General features: G+C 27.7%; 1 protein-coding gene across 1 annotated transcript in view; it reads left to right on the top strand.

Annotated features, from left to right (window-relative positions):
* LOC142326916 (roundabout homolog 2-like) overlaps positions 1–6,945 on the top strand; it is a 677,975-nt gene extending 671,030 nt beyond the window's left edge. Inside the window, exons 18-20 of the mRNA XM_075369647.1 lie at positions 3,515–3,612; positions 4,446–4,556; positions 6,809–6,945. Of these exons, the coding sequence (XP_075225762.1) occupies positions 3,515–3,612; positions 4,446–4,556; positions 6,809–6,945 (346 nt within the window). The remainder of the gene's footprint in view (positions 1–3,514; positions 3,613–4,445; positions 4,557–6,808) is intronic.
* The last annotated feature ends 8,715 nt before the right edge of the window (positions 6,946–15,660 follow it).

The following is a 15,660-nucleotide window of genomic DNA, read 5'->3' as shown; positions in this document are numbered from 1 at the left end:
TTTTTAGCATATGAAAGATGCCATGTCTAACCAGGATTTGAACACAGGACTTCTGGATGAAAGACCAAGATGCTACCACTCTAGCACAGAGATTAACAACAGATCTCTGAGGCGGAAATTTAAAAGTAATTAAATTACTTTTATAATAATCGCATGAGAATAAGGTGTTACACTTTTTCTGAAAACCATTGTTAAAAATTTCATTTGACCAGCCAAAATCAGTAAAAAGTTGCAGCTATTGGAATTTGAATAAACAGATTTGTTCTGTTAATACAACGTAAGATCAGTATTTTTATCTTCAAAGATGTTCTCTTTTATATTATTTTAACCCACTGCCACACTACATTACATCACATGAACATTTTCATACATGTTTTATAATTCATTTAGATTGTTAAAAGTAAAATGAATGTAAAATTTTATTTTAACAAACGTACTATTATAATAATCCTATCTGATAGTTATTTATCACTTCTTTATGGTTAAAAACATCTTTTTATTCCCTAAAAAAAATAAAAAAATGTTTTTCTTAATGAATATAAAATTTCCATAATTATAAAACTGTTTCACGTGAGTGGGAATTTTATCTTCCATTTTTAGAATGGTAATACTTAAACTTTGTTAACTTAATGTGATTTTCTTATCCTATAATTTACTAATAATTACTGTGTAATTTTTGAGTTTCATACTCAAAGTCCCAAACTCAAAGAGTTATCAAAGTCCCATTTTGATTGAATAACATTATCATCATATCAGTATGTAGATTGATTCCAATAATGTATAAACCATTATGTGCCATTGTTGGGTTATTGATAAATGACAATTGATTTAAATCAATGAAAATGTTACAAATAGTATTTATTAATATCTGCACACGTATACCAGGAATGAATTTTTACCAACATCTAATGAGATTTTTTTTTATATAAAGTAAATAAAAGGATAAAATTCTGTGTATAATTTAAATCTGACTATTTTACAAAGTTTACATAAAACAATCATTCTCTGAAAAATGTTATATTTGGAAATATGTTAAGTTAAGGAATTTCTTTGCTACTTTGATAAAGTTAACTACAGCTTGAAAGAGTATTTTATGAATTAAATATGGATCATCTTCTTATATTTCTTTTGGATGCCAGTCCATAAATATTTGGCTTTTATTTCCTGAAACACTTTAATAATCCTATTCTTTGTGTATTTATCCTTCATGTCTTAGTTATACTTTAATAAGACATACATTAAATAATTGCATGTAATGGTTGCAGAGATTTTTCATTTTACACATTTATTTATCTAACATTTTGTAAATTCTGTGCTCTCTGTATTTTAAGAAGTGAAAGATGTTCTACAAGATTGCTGTTAAATATTATTAAAAGTACAATTAAAATTTCTATATTATGTTTGTGACTGGTTTTTCATTAATTATGAAAAATTTGACAATTTATTGATTTATATGATTTTTAATTTTTATCTTTCTTCTTCTCCTCTTCCTACTTCCTCTCTCTGATGGGAGATTACCACTCTCATGTTTCATTTATTAGGTCTTTAACTTGCTACATTAATCCAACATTTGTGACTGTGTACTCTTCAGTGTCCCTCAGGTTTATCATAGTGTGCTGTCCTGGGGATCTGAGCTGCAGGCATTCTTTCAACATGCTCTTTCCACTACTTTCTATAGACAGTAGTTACATTCAGTACATTACATTTAAATTTACCTTATTATATCATTTTACCTTTGTCACCTTTTTTAGTGCATAGACATATCTTAAAAAACTCCTTTGCAGTTTGAATATATTGTTAGTCTTTGTTCTTCATGAAACAAGGCTTATTCCCATATGCCTAGGGTTGTATTTCTATTTTATTGTCAAAATTCATCAAGATATCATTTCTTACAGTATCTTGATTTTATTGAAATTAATTCTACAGATAAACTATTAGCTATAATTTATTTTAAACACATGTTTATTCATTTGGTAGTTGACATATTCTGGATATTCAAAGTGGAGCACCCATTCTATGACTTTTCTTTATGATATTTCCCTCAAAAAACTATAAATCCCATTTTAAGTCATCTCACACTGAAAGTCTTTGTAATAATTGTGAATGGTTTAAAAAATTATTTTTTATTGCTCATATTGCAGAAATTTCTATATAGGAGTTTTGGCAGACAAACCAGGTTTTATTAGATTCTATGTTCATTTTCACAAGGGTGGCTCAGTAATTATTGTATAATTTTGCAGTCCTAGCCAAATATTTTAGTTTGAAACATTTAAAAGTATACTTTTTAAATGTATTTACTAGGAAGATTTTTCTAAAACATTTTGATAAAATTTCATTCATTTGTTATAAAAATTAACAGTAATACAATATTTTATAGAAAATTTGACTAAGAAAATAACCTTTGCATCTCTTGTGTAAAGTTATTTTTATAGTTCTTTCATTTCGTTCATCATTTCTGTTAAATAAATTGGTATTTAACAAATGGCTTACATATTTGTTTGATTTTCCTTCCTCTTCTATCACCAGTCTGTTCACTTTCCTTTTTTTGCTGTCCTATTTCCTTCAATTTTTTTAGTGTGTCCAAGCCATCTCAGTTACTTCTCTTCTAATATTTATTTCATCTCAGCCTCCTCTTTAATAGTACTCCTTCTTATAGTGACTTACATTATTCTTTTATCTGATGCTTGGAGTACTTTTATTTCCACTGATTTTATTTTATTGTTTCTTTAATAGCATTCTAATTAACAATACACACATTTTAGTACAGATTTTTGAATATACAGTTCTACATACTGTATATACACTTTAACTGCATTTGAACTTTCTTTCATCACTGGAATGTAGTTTATCATTGGGGTTCCATTGATGGTACAGATTGAAGAATAGTAAACCTTAAAGTAGACATAGATAAGAGTATTGTTTCATGTTAAGATCATAAGATTAGCTGTAGTTAAATACATACATATAGATTGAGATGATTTATTTATATTACATTCATATACTTTATATATATATACCCAAAGAAAGCAGCAAATCTAAAAAATTGGTAACCTAAACTAACCTTAAAGCCTACTTTATAATCAGAAATAAGCAAACATAATAATTATTTCTGATCATAAAAGCAGATTTTTAAAATAAATTTTTGAAAAAATTTACTTCTGAAAATTACTTTATTGCAGTATACTTTATCTCATCACAATAAGCTTTTTTTAAAAGTAGTTTTTGTTGATCCATATCTGTACCATGTTTTCACACAAATTTATTATTAATGGCTTGATTTCTATTTACCCGTGAAGAAGTTTGTTAGAATATTTTTAAACTTATTTTATACTGTTATAAATAAGTCTGTAAAAATTGTATTGCATTCATGCACTGTATTGTTCCTACAATACAGAAAATTAGATTACATTTGTAAAATTAGATTACAGTGAATATTATTACAAAAGAATATCATAGGGTAAAATTAGAATTATGTGTTTTGTTAAATTAATTCATTAATGTTATATAATTTCAGGTTACAACAGCCTGATTACTCCGATGAAAGAAGGTGCAGTTCCCCAGAAAAAGGAGCCCCTTCATCACACAATAAGTTGTTACAGAAAAACAACTCAGGTCGGCATTAGTATTTAACTTTATCTACAGTTATTTAAACATCGCTTTCATATATTGAATTTCAGATATTGAAATCCATATCTTTTTATCCTTCATGTTTGTTATTCGTTTTATTTATTATTTTTATTAGTCATGGAGAGCTTTCATGTGTAGGGGAATTATTACATGACACAATTGCTTCTTTTATTATACTCTTTTTTCAGAAATGTTGATTAGATGTCTAATGGTTTATTCAGTGGCACTACTAACTGCTAATCTGAAATTCCCTTTTAAGGTTCAGTTTTCATGTTGAGTCCTATTCACAGAAAACTGTAGTTAAAAATCTATTGATAAAAAATACAAGTTGATAATGATTTATTGAAATTTACATTAATTATAATGGTACGCAAAGAAACAGTATGTCTAAAAGAAAGGCAAAATGTTTAATAGTAATTTTTTTTTGTAATAATATATCGATTTCATGTCAAATGAAGAGAAAAAAATGAACAGTATGTTTATAAACTATTATATGTTATAATAGTATGTGTATAACACAATTATGTATAGTAGTATTAGTATAGTAGTAAATTGTATAATTGTGTATAGTAGTGTATGTGTATAACACAATTATTTGTTGAGAGACTGTACTTCGTGTTCTGTGAGTAATGTTTTCTTCAAAGTTTGGTAATCCTATGTTGGGTGCAGTTTGGTTCAATGAGCCCGTCGGTTTGATGACTTGAGATATGAAGGTGTCACCTTCATCACACACCTTCATCACCTTTGAATGATTTATACTAGGTCTTCTGTTTCCACGAGATCAGTGAATATTTCTTCTTGAATTCATCTTCTGTCAGCAAGGTTAGTAAACACAGATAGTGAAAGACCAGTTTCTGTTGAATTTCCAGATATACCAGTTTCTAATCGATGTAGAGTAATAGTATTGATTGAGAATTTAGGTAGACAAGGTTTGTAAAGAACTATAAACAAAGTAATAGACCATTAATGAAGAAAAACTGCAAGACATATCAACTATTATGTAATGTATTACCAGCAACTCTATGGAAAAGTTGATCCGACAGAAAAACATCAGTGTTGCAACTGTTCTCAAAGCAATTCATATGAAGTTGTTTTTCCCCATATTATAAGTGAATGCAAACCAATATTGTCAGTGGTTTCAACAGTTTCTAATGGACAATTTGATATTTTGTTGCTATGTTTTTAATACCGATGAGGCATGATTCTGTTTATAAGGGTATGTGTATGCAAAAAATGAAGTTTATGGTCTGCCACCGATCTATATGCCGCACATGAAATTCTCTATGTGACTAGAAGATTGGGGTGTGGATTGCAATACCCAGAAGAATAGTCGGCCCAGTATTCTTCACAGAAACAATAAATTCAGCTCATTATTGTGAAATCATTCACCAGTTATTGGGAGAACTAATCAGGGATTAAATTAATAATGCTTGGATTCAACAAGATGATGCCACCATACATCCAGCCAAACAGTCTATAAGTTACTGCAAGAGGTTTTCAGAAATCAAATGATTTCTAATGGCTTTAGTGGCTACCTCATTTTCCAGACTTAAACCCTCCAGATTTTTACTTCAAGGGGTTATAAAGAACTATTTATCGAGGAAACCCTCACAGCCTCCAGTAATCTCAAACAGCTCTTTACGATTTCACCAAGAACATTCCAGATCTAGAACTTTGAGAACAAAAAGGAACACATGCAGATATCGCTGGATATTCATGGGGACCATTTCCTACAATATGAGGGTTGTCTGAAAAGTTTTGAGCCTCAACATGAAGATGGTAACACTCATCAACGAAAGTTAGGGAATGTATTCACGCATGTGTTAAAAAGTACTCACTAAAATTTCAGCCATTTTGGACTCTCAGTTAATATTTGATAATTGTTTGAGTAAGTCATTGCATAAGCACAAGTGTATAAGTTTCAAATTATGTGGAAATTTTGATTCCAGAAGATCTTTTTTGAGATTTACACTTCCTTTATCATTGGGGCAACTTTACAATATTCATATAAATTCACAAAAGTCATATAATTTTAAAGTTTCATTTATAATTTTATAATATGATAAAGAGGTTTAATGTTTTAACATGACAAAAATAAAAATAAATGTGTATTGACAATAAAATAATAGGCAGTATTCTCTTTCAATAGTATTTAGGAGTCATGACCCTTTTTATTTTTCACCAGATAGAATTTAATAATAAGTAAATAGTGTCAAAGTTTAGCACCTGAAAAGAATAATTTTTGGCTTCCATTCCTCAATTATGAAATCTGTAATCATCACTTGTTTATCGTCTTTGTGCTGAAGATGTACACAGTTTTATTATTTTTATTTTTTATTTTTTATTTAAAAATAATTCAATCAAATAAGATATTTTTGTTTTATCAGTTTCATGTAAACTATATTTTAACACTTTACCCATCTAAAAGATTAATTTTTTTAGACAAAAAATTGAAATTATTCAATTTTTTTTTCTTTCAGGAACATTCTATTTTGTTTATATTTTATGTTTATATTATATGTTTACATTTTATGTTTATATTATGGCGATTACTAATGTTACAGTGTAGTACATTCCTAGGTCACTAATCTTTTTTTTTTGTTTTGTTTTTTAAACCAAACTTCAAAGACTAGTTATTATTGCCTGAAAAATTTGTGTACAACAAAATACTGTATAGTCAAAAAATATTGCTAGTCAAGACACAGTAGTTATGATAACACTGAACAACACAAGTATATTTCACCAGCCTCTGTGACACGAGTGGTAGTGTCTCGGCCTTTTATCCAGAGGTCCCAGGTTCGAATCCCAGCCAGGCATGGCATTTTCACATGCTAAATTATCAATTATCAGTCATCTCATCTTCTGAAGCAGTACCTAACAGTGGTCTCAGAGGTAAAAAAAAAAAAAAACACACAAATGTATTGGCTAATCAGTCAATATGGTTGATGTTTCTGTGGGAGAAAGATCATCCTCCATCCTGCAACTACAAGTCTTAGGATTTCTTCAGACCTATTAGGCTTTGTACAGCAATGTCTATTTTCATTTATATTATTATTAAACAATGAAAATTATTGGTTCATAAGAATAATGTCGTTATTAAAAGAAAACAAAATAACAATATAATGACAAGAAAATTCTTATTGGAACTCTTAAATTTTTATATTTTATTTTATAATTTCAGAAAGGAATCAAACCGCAGATGTAGAAGATTGGAAGCATTGTGATGATGATTGCAGTAGTTCTAGGACTTGTTGTTCATGTAGTGAGTCTTCCTGCCTGTATGCTCAGCCAGTACTACAGATTCAACAAGCAAGCTAACCTGTTTTACTACCAAGTATTTTATCAACTTTTTTAAGATCTTATCTTATGAAAAGACTACAAAATTATTTGACAATTACTTACATTAATTTTAAACAATGTAGTTTAAAAGTTTTAATACGTTACTTTTTTGCTATTTTTACTCACAGCTACTGACAAATTCCTTGTTCTATGAACATTATTTCCTTTTTTAACATTTTTTGGATTCTGGAATTCCACATTTTATAACTTTCAGTACAGGGTATTCTTTTTAAAAAATATGTTTTAAGAAACCCAAGAAGTATGCTATTTTAAAATTATTAGTTTATATAAAGTACAAGGTACTTAAAGTATATAAATAATATATAATTTTATATTTTGTTAATAATGTTTACCCTGTAACAGTATTGATGGACTTTGAAGTTGTTTTCCTCTGGACAGTACAGGCATTGTGTGAAGGGTCTTAGAAGTACACATACTTTCAGATGAAACCTTAATTAGATTGGTTAATTTTTACAATATACAAGTACTGTTGACAATATATTGTATTGTTTGAAGCTGTCAATTTTTTAAAATTATTTTTGGGTTTGTCTCTACAACATTAAATGTTCACCTTAATAAATGAAACAGTTATTCAGCATTCTTTGCTGTTTTACTTCATCATCACCAGTGGTGGTTTTTAATTTACAGAAGAAGACACGATAAAAAGAAAACGTATGAATATTAGTGAATTAACATTTATTGAAATAAAAAATTTTCTAAACCTTATAACTCTAAAATATTTTACTGTAGCTTGGTTTCTCTTAAGTTATACAACCTATGTGATTTGTTATTGTTTTCTAATAAACATTCCTATATCATAATTAAAAATAAGCTGAGTTGCATAAAAACTGATTTGTGCTCTTGTAATGTCATGTAAGTATATCAAATAATTCTTCAAAAGCTACAGCCTATTGCCTCTCTTTTACAAGTTAAATTTATGTCATTAGTGTAACGGTTGTAGTCAAAGTCATTTTTACTCTTTATATTTCTTTAAACATACAGAAATAAAAAACTGATAACAGCATATGATTTGATTTTTAATTAAATTTTAATATTATACAATTTCATAAAAGCACAAGGTTAATGTATATTATTAATATATACATATATAATGTTACCGAAGTAAACAAATTTAATGAAAAAATTTGTCTTTAAAGATTTTTGAAAGTAAAAGATAATTCAGTAAAGTTAAAAGAATTGTTTAATTATATTAACCATTCTAATTAATTTTTCATTTATATTCACTTCTTTTTAATAAGAAAAAAAAATTTGCTTTTTATTATTTTAAATCACCAATTATTTTTTTTTTTAAATCACCAACTTATCATTAGACTAATAAAATGAGACTAAACATAAAGGATAGAATTTTTATAACTATAAGAGTGATCACAGACTGTATGAGGTAAGTCTATGCAGTGCTTAATTTGTAATGGAATACAACAGAATAATGTTCTGGAATCTCTGTTTTGATATGCAACTTGCTTTACAGTAATTTAAATATATTTATGAAATACCAAAATGTTTTATAATGACCAGTTATATAATCAAGCATATCACAGCTAGTATTGAATTAATTACTACATCGCAATATATTGTAATTGCTTCTGAAAAATAAATTACAGCTCATGTGAATTCTGGTTGTGCAAATTTATCAGTATGCTTGAAAAGTACTGTTCAGAATTTCTACCTAATTAACCATGAAATTACTTCTTTCTACAAAACATAATTATGTCAAACAGTATCAGACAGCTCATATACATTTCTTCAATAAATTAGTGGTGTATTCATAAATACTTCACTAAATTTTGCCTTTATTCATAAATAAAGACAAAAAACCTTTAGTTTTTTGTCTTTGGCAAAGCGGAGAGAATCATTTTTTTATCTCAAGTTATAAGTAACCTCTGAGTCTACATTAATGAAATTTAATGGAAGGAGAATGCGTATTACAGAATCTACAAATAGCATTAAGCTCTAAGTAACTGTATTAGGACCATATGGCTGGAAAAAAATGACAAGTATTATCAACTACATAATATTTATATTTGCAGTAGAATTATTTATAAAATGTATTAATATTTTGTCATAGCTTGATATAGTATCCACATCAGAAAAAGTAATATAAAGTTAAAAGTAATATAGTAAAGTTTAAGGAATCTTGTGTACTGTTGTAATGTTCATATTTAATACAGTTTAGTAATCTGCCTATCATGCAAGTGATAGAATAAGTGTGCAGTGAGATGTTTTAGTGAATTAATGTTTTAAAAAAGAGTTATACATTTTTAAAGAGACAGATTATTTATTATCCCACACCCCACACACATTTAATGTTTACAGACATCTGTAGAAACTATTTGTTTAAATTTTGTATACGTAAAGCTATTTTATAATATAGTTTTAAAATATTACTGTTTGGTAGTCTGAAAACATAGATTCCGTTTTATCTTATGCAAATTATATGCAATCCATTTCTTTGCAATTACATTGTTAACATAAAAGAGTAAATAAGGTATAAAAATGTATAATTTGAATCAAAAATTTAATGTAAAATTTTAGTACAGATTAATTTTTATTATAATTATATAGTAAGTTGTATATTAAGTTATCTTTACACTTCATTAGGCTTTATTTAAAATAAAATGCTCAAATAAAAAGATATAAATTAATTGTATGATATCACCTTAAAAACTACAACTGATTACTTTATCTTGTACCATTTTAACATCTTGATTTTTTTCTCTTTTATTTATTATTATGTTCAGTTTTTTGAAGTCTTATTCACTGAAATTTTACAAAAATCTTTTTAGTACTGGGAATGATAAATATTGCTAAGATCTTTTTCTATAAAATTCAAAACCTTTCCCTCATTTTAAGATAGAGAATAAAACTATCTTTTCAGTGATACTTGCAGAGGAGTAATAATATTATTTTCAATTTAATACTGCATTTGTAATATTACAAACTACTATTATTACAATGTAATTCTACATTTTCAGTTTGAAAACTGAAAATGTTCAGAGACAAAAAATTGAAGACTAAAATATGAAAAAGGAACTTTGTAATGATTAAGAAATCATTACCAGTCATCATTTTTCTTCCTTAATCTTCTAGAATATTACTATCAAAAATTAATAAAATTTTGTGGATATAGATTACTGTTGCAAATAATATTTTTTAATGTTAACAAAATTGAAAAAAGTAGAAAGTTATAACAAGTTAATCAGATCAGTTGTAATTTTTTGAGTGAATTGCATATCATTTTATCATTAATGGCATTACCATTTAGTATTAAAAAATGTTTAACCCTTTCAGGATTACTTGACATATTGACAGTTGAAAATGTCACTATAGTGCTTAGTAGGGTGGGTGGGATGTTAGTGTTATTGTAATACATAAATTATAACATGTAGTCCCCATCTGATAACAGAGTCAATAAGTCATTTTACTTTGTTAATTCGTGTTTAAACATCTATCAGTATATAAACAATGGCATCTTCTGTCATTTCAATCACATTTACATTTTTATAACATTGTATGAATTAAGTTCATTTTAATCATCGTTTAGTTTACTTTCCATCAACTATGTTTAATATTCAATAAAAAATCTCAAATAGTAAATTATCACCTGCTTACATTGTTTATCAAACATAATAATTGATAATTATGCAAATTACTCTTTTATAATTTTGTTTAACATATCTTTTTTTATCCGAGCAATAAATTTTTACTTTACTAGCTAATAACCAGTCACATCTCTACCCCCTCCCACCATAAATTGTTTATTTAGTGTTTAATCGGAAACATATTTTACAGTCTTATAGTAAATAGAATATTAATATATATTAATAGTATGTTAGCGTCAAAATTTTGACCCTAACATTTTTTAATTTGAAAATAAATAACCTCAGATTTAAAAAAAAAACAGTTTATGCATAGTTATTGATCTAAAAAAAACTACCTTTTTATCTACAGTACAATGCAATAAATTTTTTCTTGATTCCTTAAGTATTTTATGTCAAAGAGCTTGCCAGTTTCAATCATGTATGTATATAACTTGTAAAATTATAAACTATACCAAAAATTATCTCATCCTTAAAGGGTTAACATCTTGCAACTGATAAATACGTATCAAAAAGTTTATTGTAAATAAATTTATACTATTATTATTATTATTATTGTAAATTTACACTATTATAAGTAGCAATTTTATGATTTTGTAAGTTATTATTGTTATTAATACTGCTGTGTTAGTGGTAAGACATTTTTAAATGTATATAACCTAATCAGAAATATAACATTTTAATATTAGTTTTGTATCTGTAAGCTTATTATATGAACAAATGTGAAGTAGAAATATCTGTAGTATAGAGTGTAAAATCTGTACCATGTAATGTTATGTAATGTATTTACCAAGCATACAGCATTAGTAGTTTGTCAAAAACTAAGTTAAAAATTAAATTGTGTAAACATTCTTAATTCATTTTATATGTACATAATTATACATTTCTTTGTTAGAGATAATACTGTAAATTTTATTCATATTATCTAGATTTAGTTCAATACCTGGTTTTATTACAGTCTGTTTTTATGACTATTTTTGTAAATTTAAGGCTATAAAACTAAAATTATTTATTATAGTTTTGATTATTAACAATATTATAATTTGTTTTTCATTGATTTTTTTAGGTACTGATTTTTTTATCATCCATTTATTGCGTCAAATGGCATATAAAGGACAGCAGAAAGTCCTTAGAGAAGTCCTGTATGAAGTCCTCAGTGGAAGGACATTATTGTATATGAAATGACAAGTAACATTTTCTAAAGTAATTAATCAAGTGATATCTCGCACACTAATCCCTGATTGCATATTGATAATGATGTTTGCAATCACCTGTACTCCTCAACAGTAAAATATCTTGATAAATACATTGTCATTTGTCATTAAGGCCTAAAGTATCAGATCATCTTCTACAGTTGGGCTTCACTGAGAACAACATAATTTTTTGACAGAGGACTGACCAGGGGCTCCTTCCAGGTTTTGGGTATGGCCAACCTATCTTGTTGCCTAACTCCAGCCAACTCGCTCAAAAAAAAATAATTTCTTTATTGATGAGAAACCTAGCACAAGGACTGGGTCCAGTATAAAAACCATCCATTATGTACTGTAGGAATTCAAGACACCTGGCCTAGAAAGTCAGGAATCACCATCAGTAGAGCAGAGCCTACCCAGGATTGATCCCTCAGTGATGAGGTTAACTATAAGTTCAAATCTACACTGCGTAGTATGGTATAATCTCCAATAATTTTCATCATACTAGAAGTGGTGGTCAGTATTTACACATTGTTGATTTTGACTTGTAGAGCCTAATTGTTTGCTTTCCTAGTTCATGAATTTAAGGAATAATAAAAATCAGGAACTTATTTGTTAAGCAACAAGATTAGTTAATTGATTAATTTCTATGATATTTCTATAGCCTCGAGCTGGACTATTTACTAAGTTGAGTGTACAAAATCATCCATAAATCAGAAGCCAGAAGGTGTTTAAATTAGAAGCTCACAGCAGAATGATAGTCAGAGTTAGTATCCAGGAGTCATGGATAATGAAGTATAACTGATCAAAAAAAATATCAGCCACACACCTAGAAAGACTAGTATTGTGCATCTACATCACTGATTCACCAAAATAACTGTGAATATGCTTATGTAAGATCTTTTCAAGACTGTGATCTAGTTTCTTTTTCAGTGTTACATTTGGTAATGTTGTTGGTAATGCTTATCTTAAATTAGATAGGGTCCTCTTAAAATATGTGAATAAATCAATTTAATGTTTTATGTTCATTTGTTCAGAGTAAACTTTTAATTAAATATAGTATGTTTCTATATTTCATATTGTCTGAATGTGTTTCAATCATGACATTATATGAATAAATATTCTTATAACTTTTAATGTTTTTCCTCTGTTTTATAGAAATGTATTCTGTTACATGTGGTGTCCTATTATAGAATGCATATAGGCACTACATACTGTGGATAATTGTATTTTTTGTCCATCTGATACAGTTTAATGTAATCACTCCAATTTAGCTTGTATACTCCTGAGTTGCAGTGTTTTTCAGGTTGGATATTATATTGTGGTTTTGAAATCAACACAGTAACTTTCCTTTGTTTAAATATGTGCAATTTTCTGATATATATTTCTATGACATATTTAAAGGTGTTTTTCTTTTCTGTATTTCATTAGATATTAATAATATACTAGGTTTTTGTTGTGTTTATTTTTTAATATTCTTTAATATTTACATTTAAATTCTTTAATTTGATACAGCTAACAACATAATATATGCGTTAACCGAATTTATTTTCTGTGTTGAGTACTGATGATGATATATGTCTATAAATTATTTCTGTGCTGTAGATGAATATCTCATTTGCAGCGGGTAGTACCTTCAAAATGTATTGAAAACCAATCTGCAATTTTACAAGTAGCACATAAAATTCATAAACTCAGCATAATTTAACTAAAAAAAAAAAAATTAATGAAACAGTATAAACAAACATAGTAACAAAATAGATTTGCCAACTATTTGTAAAGATCAGTATTAATAACAGCATTAATCTATTACTATATAACAACAGAAACATGTAGAGAAATTCAAGTCTCTTGTAAGGATGAATGCATGAGTTGTAACAGATATTAAAAGTAGGAGTATAGTTTGGTCAAACCATGAGGCATTGGTCAAACCTATGAGGTGGATCATAGTAAAAAAAAAAATATGGGTATGAAACATTTTAGGAACATTATCATTTAGTACACTAAAACAAAGAAGGGAAGATGTAGACAAGTGAGATCAGAAAGTAATGGCATTAGTAATAACATTGGTGGGCAGAGATTTTTTTTTTGTCTTCAGTCATTTGACTGGTTTGATGCAGCTCTCCAAGATTCCCTACCTAGTGCTAGTCGTTCATTTCGGTATACCCCCTAAATCCTATATCCCTAACAATTTGGTTTACATATTCCAAACGTGGCCTACCTACACAATTTTTTCCTTCTACCAGTCCCTCCAATATTAAAGCGACTATTTCAAGATGCCTTAATATGTGGCCTATAAGTCTGTCTCTTCATTAGCTATATTTTTCCAAATGCTTCTTTCATCTATTTGCCGCAACACCTCTCATTTGTCACTTTATCCACCCATCTGATTTTTAACATTCTCCTACAGCACCATATTTCAAAAGCTTATAATCTTTTCTTCTCAGATACTCCGATTGTCCTACTTTCACTTCCATATAAAGCGATGCTCCAAACATACACTTTCAAAAATCTTTTCCTGACATTTAAATTAATTTTTGATGTAAACAAATTATATTTCTGACTGAAGGCTCATTTCACCTGAGCTAATCGGCATTTTTTATCGCTCCTGCTTCGTCCATCTTTAGTAATTCTACTTCCCAAATAACAAAATTCTTCTACCTCCATAACCTTTTCTCTTCCTATTTTCACATTCAGTTATTTCTACTACATTTCATTACTTTCGTTTTGTTCTTGTTTATTTTCATGCGGTAGTTCTTGCATAGGACTTCATCCATGCCATTCATTGTTTCTTCTAAATCCTTTTTACTCTCAGCTAGAATTACTATATCATCAGCAAATCGTATCATAAATCGATCATAAAGATCGTAGCATCTTTATATTTTCACCTTGTACTGCTACTCTGAATCAAAATTGTTCTGTAACACATTAACTGCTAGTTCCATGTAAAGATTAAAAAGTAACAGTGATAGGGAACATCCTTGTCGGACTCCCTTTCTTATTACGGCTTCTTTCTTATGTTCTTCAATTATTATTGTTGCTGTTTGGCAGAGATATGTGTGAAAAAATCAAGAAATGAGGCAATGAACTGATTACATTGGAATGATAGGTAGGTAGATAAGGTAATATGTAATTTTTTTTTAAGTATATTTTTTTAAAATAAATATAATGCAGTTTTAAACATACCCATGGACCTTAAATTTTGTATACTTAAAAGCAAAGTATTTTGTAGTGATTTCACCATTTTTTACCATATTTTAAAACAAAAGAAAAAATATATATATCAGTAAATCTACATTATTTCATGTCAATTTACATTTACACGATCAAGAGCCTTACTCAATCACTGTTTCCATTATTTCTCTTGAAAAGTCACATGATGAAATGTGTGAAATTAGACTACTCTGGAAAGACATTGTCATCTTCTGTAGTAGTTTCCGATGTATATTGGATACACCACTATAACCTAAAAATAAATTGTTGTTGTTTCAAAATATAGTAGTCTTAATTTTTAGATAAGTTTTATTTCTGATGTAATAATAAACAATCAAATCTCAAAAGAATTCAAGGTATTTGTGTTTTTTATTCTATTTTTATTTGGTATATGCATATTTATTTTCTGATCAATTTCAATTTTTCAATTTTATCCTTTATTTATATACATTTTTGATCTTTTCAGTGGTTTATATTTTTTTAAATAATAAATTTTGTTGTTAAATGAAGAAAAATGTAGTGATTCTAATGTATCATTTACTGAGAATAGAGTCAGTCATTGATTTAGGAGATGACAGCATTTTTTATACTCATATTAAAAATAAGTATTAGATATTTTAATTATTTCATTCTAATGAGATTATATTCACTGCCATTTGACAGCTAACAAATGT

Source organism: Lycorma delicatula, chromosome 6 (genome assembly GCF_047948215.1).
Source record: "Lycorma delicatula isolate Av1 chromosome 6, ASM4794821v1, whole genome shotgun sequence".
Taxonomy (NCBI): Eukaryota; Metazoa; Arthropoda; class Insecta; order Hemiptera; family Fulgoridae; genus Lycorma; species Lycorma delicatula.
Note: the sequence above shows the minus strand (reverse complement) of the source record. Positions and strands in the feature narration are given on the sequence as shown.